At 35.6% G+C, this 5,733-nt stretch overlaps 1 protein-coding gene across 1 annotated transcript in view; it reads right to left on the reverse strand.

The window, feature by feature from the left end:
* The window catches only part of il12ba (interleukin 12Ba), a 6,386-nt gene extending 5,703 nt beyond the window's left edge, over window positions 1-683 (reverse strand). The window contains exons 1-2 of the mRNA XM_014014658.1: window positions 634-683; window positions 126-213 (exon numbers count right to left, since the gene is read on the reverse strand). Of these exons, the coding sequence (XP_013870112.1) occupies window positions 126-213 (88 nt within the window). The 5' untranslated portion in view covers window positions 634-683. The remainder of the gene's footprint in view (window positions 1-125; window positions 214-633) is intronic.
* Between the last annotated feature and the right edge of the window lie 5,050 nt (window positions 684-5,733).

Raw genomic sequence — 5,733 nt, forward strand, 5'->3', positions numbered from 1 at the left:
AAAGAAAACCATTTCAGGTACTTAGAAAACAATCACCTGTTTTAAAACTACAAGTAAAACTTGCTTTATGTTTACAAAAAAAATTGTAAATAAAGTGTTTCTTTTCAGGCAAAAATCCAACTTACTGTTGGGCAGCAGAGTCCAGTGTCTCCTGGAATTCAGGCAGCTGAATTGTACGAACGCACAGAGAATACTAAAGACAACGACCCTCATCTGGAGGATGCAAAAAAAGAGAGAACATGTTGGAAACAAAAAATAAATCAAAGGATTAACAGTAGTACAAATTATTTTTACAATATGCATGCTTAAAATGTTTACATTTACCTGGAGCCTTAATACTGGTTTTGGAAAAAGTTATACGTTTACTTTGATCAGTGTCAAATTAACCCAAGAAACAAAGTGTAAACAAACTGCTAACTGAAAATATTAAAACTTCAATTTATCTTTAAGTAGAATAATATATTATGAACAGCACATCACATTTAAACATTTAATAAATAATAATAATAATAATAATAATAATAATAATAATAATAATAATAATAATAATAATAATAATAATAATAATACAACTGTATAAGCCTATCTTTTTTTATAAAGTCTGATGAACACCTCAGTCCGAAGTCATCTTACCTTGTGAATTTGCTTCAGATTTGTTGGCCCTCCTGTGTTTCTGGGCAGCTTTTAAAAACCTGAATTTCCCAATATAGAAAAAAAGGGGAAAACCCTTTAGTTCAATAGACACCAATAACCCACTTCCACTTATCTGTTTCACAGAAGAAGTCGGTGATGTATCTTAAAACATCACACAATAAAACCTCTTGTTTTTTTTATTACCCTCTAACACGTTACTAAAAGATTGTGACTGGATTGCAGTATGCAGTCCCTGTTTGATATGTTCAGCTTGACAGACTGCTTTTATTTTGTTTTAAATTTGGGTTCAGACTCTGTCTACAAAATTACAGTATAAGTAGGTTGGCTCCTGAAGTCTGCTGTTGTCTTTTACCGGAGGTATTTCACGAAAAGCCCTCTGAAAACACTCATTGTTAGTTTGAGGACCACAGGAGCCAGTACAGTCTCAGGGATTTCCTTTCACAGGGAAACAGATAGCTCCTCAACAAATAAAGTACAACAGTGTGCTTGGACTATGACACAAACATGTTTCCCATTTTTCTGAACTACCCATATATCAAAAGGCAAAAGGATTTTTTGTTTTCTTTTCAACAGTTTACCAACAACAAAAATTCAGGAAAAAAAAATGACAGCCTGGAAACCAATACTGACCAGTGGTGGACAAAGTACTAGTCCTTTACTTGAGTCATGATCCTACAGGTCAAATATTACTCCAATAAAAGTAAAAGTAGCTCCGTTAAATTATTACTTAAGTTAAAGTACTGGAGTATATGCTTTCAACAATAATTAAGTACTGATCAAATTTTGATAATTTTTTTAACAATGCATTTCACTTGCGTGTCGTTGAGAATAATTAGGAAAAGTTTGTTGGACAGATCAGTAACTTCAAATTTACAATAATAATGTTTTACCTTTCAAGACGCTTAAAGACACTTTACACTTTCGTGTATTGTTCATTCACTCCTCAGTCACACTCAGTGGTGGACGTGTAGCTGCCATTCTGCACCTATAGTCTCTCCAAACCACCACAGTCACACCACCAGATGTATACATGGGGAAGTTGGGGGTCCTGTATAATATTTTATATTTGACATGAGCAGATTTTAATAAGTTTTATTTTATTTATTTATTTTTTTGATTGCAAGGTAGAATAGCTGATAAAAAATCAACTCATTGTTTAATATCACAGAGTTAAGCTTTCTGTATAAAATTTACAACATTTTATTCAATATTCAATATAGCTTTCCTGAAACTTGTAATTTAAATTAATATTTTGTGTGTGTTTGTTCTTCTATCCTCATGGGGACTTTGCATTGACTTCCATTCATTTAACTGTCATTACTATAGCCTAACCCTGACCCCTAACCCTAAACCAGGGATGTCCTAAATGTGGCCCGGGGTCCATTTGTGGCCCCTGAACTCATTTTGTGTGGCCTAGCTCCGATCTAATATATGTAAGGTAATATAGCGTTGGCGCTAGTGCAAAGGCTAACAGGCTAAGCTGAGGTTCTTCCAYGAAGCWGCTCTGTTGTCCTCCATCTATATTTTCAGTTGTAGACTGAATCGTTTCTACCTTCTCCTCTCTGTCAACGCTCTCTGGTTTCATTTAAAAGAGTCGATCGTCAGGTATTGTCCAAGATTAACCTTCAGGGTGGATATAGCTCGCTCACACCAAGGACCTRTCCACRTCATCATTTACCCAGAATGCTTTGTGTGTAAATAAAATGGCTCCATCCGTGTCAAAATATATTTTAAGAAATTTACAAAACTAAACGGCCTACAGTATTTTTACTGTCTTTATTTTACAGTTAAAATGAATGTTTATAAAATAAACCCAAATGTTACAATTAATCAGGGATCCCTTTAAATTGGTCTGAATAAAGCAAGCATTTCCAATGAAAAAGTGACCTAAATCCTRATTTTATTGATCRGAATTGACTAAATTGGGTTATTTGTTCCCTCTATTGAAACCTAGAAAATTGCAAAATTTCTTTCAATAAGGGAAACCTGCAAAACACTTTTCAAGTTCTGGATCTATTTACGCATCATTTTCCAGCAATAATTCTGACTACTTTGTTAGTTTATTGTACAATATTGAATAATGCTAAGTTTATTGTTGAGCAGGTAAAGGAGACATATTTTTGGCCCTCAAGTCCTTCTGACTTTATGATTTTGGCCCATGTGACAAAATGTTTGGGCACCCMTGCCCTAAATCTAACCTGACAGGTACACTACATACCTGACCCTAAACATAACCTAAACTCAATTCACATGTTAGACCTGAATCAAACCCTGGACCCAACAATGCTATTTCCCCCAATGGTGACCAGACTTTTGTCCCCATTAGAAACAGTGGGTCCTCAACAGGCTGTGTGTACCAAGAAAATGGTCAAAAATGGGGTGTACGACCAACACACAATTCTCCAAATTTGAGAGAATATGTTTTATGTTTTAAACAAACAAGATATAACTCTACGCCAACCGCCGCAATGTCCCCCCATCCCGAACGGATAACAGAAGGACAGCATTTCTATGTCCTCCGCCTTGGCAATGAGTGACAATTATGAGAAAAAGAAAATAAGGGGTGTTGCATAAATATGTTTTCTGACTAATAAGAGAAATTTCTAATTAGTATCAGGTGCTGTTAGATAGCTCTAATTGACTGACAACCTTTTCTTTATCCTAGCCAATGCATGCTGGTCTATGCTCCAGCCAAGCTTCATCAGTTTTTCCCCAAACAAACAAACAAACAAACAAACAAACAAACAAACAAACAAACAAACAAACAAACAAAAATATGTCCAAAAAAAGGCTAATTATACCATTTTTTTAAAAAACTTCTACTAAACCACCGAATACAGTAATTTCCTACTTTTCCCTGCAGGGTCACGGGCAGCTGTTGCTTATTTCCACCAGTCAGGAGACACTCTGGTCACCAGCCCACCACAGAGTCACAAGGAGACGAAAGAGACAGAAAAAACTATTCACACGTGCACTTACACCTGTACCTAGTGACAGTTTAGAGACATAACCTGAATGTTTATGGTCTGTGAGAGGAAACTGGAGTACCCAGAGAAAACCCATGCAAACTCCAAACAGTAAACCACAGGCAGGTTTTGAATCTGAGACCCTCTTTCTATGATGTGACTCTAAGCCCCTGCTCCACCAGGCTGCCGGCCAAATGCACCCAGTTTTATAATACGCAAATAATTTGGCGACAACTAAATGCTTCCCAGGCCTTCTAAATGGGTAAATAATCAAAACCAATACAATTAGAGCAATAACAAAAAGGTCAAAAGTAACTTTTAACTCCTCCATACTGAACTGTCTGATCTTMGAGATGTTTATCTGATAAAAATGTGAATGTGGCCAGAACAAATTTGTTCAAAGAAAACATTGGTTGTTGGAGCAGGACAAGTTAGCCCATGACTGATGAAACGAATAATCATGTTAAATGCCTGCATTTTTCTTTTCWGTAAAACCTATTTCAGTCATCCATGGAATTTGAACAACGGTTCATCTCTACAGCAACACTAAGGCRGGATAAAAAACACATTTCAAAAGTCCTACTGTGCTCTGATCACAGCACAAACCTTAATTAGACTTAGAGTTTTTGTGATGGCTTAAAGACTGACAAAAACTAGCTGAACCATCCAAATGGAAACAGTTTTAAGAATTCTGCCTTGCGGTATGGACATAAATCTAAATCAGTTTTGTTACCAGGTGGCAACCTAACAAAAGGGGAAAAAATGGCAAAGAAGGGGAATATTAATTTCAATGGGACACTAAATCATCACTTGCTTGTCTCTTTTTAGCCTGACTGAAGAAAATGTAACAACCRAACAGTCTGGGTTTTATTGCTTCTTCATTCCAGCATCACTTCTGTTGTTCTGTTTTATAAACCCGCATAAAACTTTATTCATCTATCAGTTTTTTTTTAAAACACAGTTACTGAGTTTTCATTTTGAAGCCTTAGTGCTTGTCAGACACCCACTTTTAATTTGACCAGGTTTCAAGGTACTTAGAACTCAAATGCTTTGGTCGGCCACACGATCCAATCCACTTTGTTGAGACTGCACTAAATTTTAAGTCATGAATTATATCATTTACATTTCTAATGGCAAAGGCTTCTTTAATCTAACAATCAAACATACTGACAAATCTGGACATGAATTGAAAAAAGGCTAATAGAAGCGCAATATGAAATTTTTAAAAGGATGAAGAGCCTTGATTTTAAAACATAAATATGTACAATATTCTTCATTCAACATTTTTAGATTTCTTTTTTGGCATTTTGCATTTAGCTGTTCACAAGTTTGCATTCTGGGAGTAAAAAGAAAAAAAAACAGAAAACTTTTTCAATCACTGTGCTGACCTCAAGCAATGAGGTGTTTCAGTGTGTTTCAGCCCTGTACAATGTTACGCAGACGATCTAATGCTYWATTSTTAGGCCCCAGCTTGTGTCCAAATRAGCTCCTCTTTCAAATGTATCAGTTGTGGTCGACGTGACGTCACAGAAAACGATGAGTTGTCCAGAAACATCAGGCTGTTTGTCAGAGAAAGWCATAAATGCAAAACGCTTCTCTCTTAAACACAACCAAACAATTTAAGCAATAAAATGCACAAAGTACAATCAGAACTTCTTATACTCAAAAATGCACTGTCATTTATTTGCACACAATTTGCTATATTTGCTTAACAAGGATGTAATGAAGACAAACTCATGTATGTCATTARCATGTCAAACAATGGGGTTCTTCATTAGAATCATTAAGAGTCACAGGAAATTCTCTCAAAAATACATCAAAGAAAACAAAATGTTATATAACATAAGCGGATAATTTGAAATTCAGACTGAATCTGAAACCATTCAGATTAAATGAGTCACACTACTGAGTGGTAAGTGACAGTATCAGGCAGAGAATTGCTGGTGTCATTAGNGGAAGTTATTTGTAATAATGTGGAATGGCACAGGGAAAAAGTATTGAACACACTGAAATTTATCTAATACTTAACATACAAAAGCCTTTGTTGTCAATGACAGCTTGAAGATGCCTCCTGTATGGAGAAACTAGTGGCATGCATAGCTCAGGTGTGATT

The sequence above is a fragment of the Austrofundulus limnaeus genome, unplaced genomic scaffold, assembly GCF_001266775.1.
Source record: "Austrofundulus limnaeus strain Quisiro unplaced genomic scaffold, Austrofundulus_limnaeus-1.0 Scaffold118, whole genome shotgun sequence".
Classification (NCBI taxonomy): Eukaryota; Metazoa; Chordata; class Actinopteri; order Cyprinodontiformes; family Rivulidae; genus Austrofundulus; species Austrofundulus limnaeus.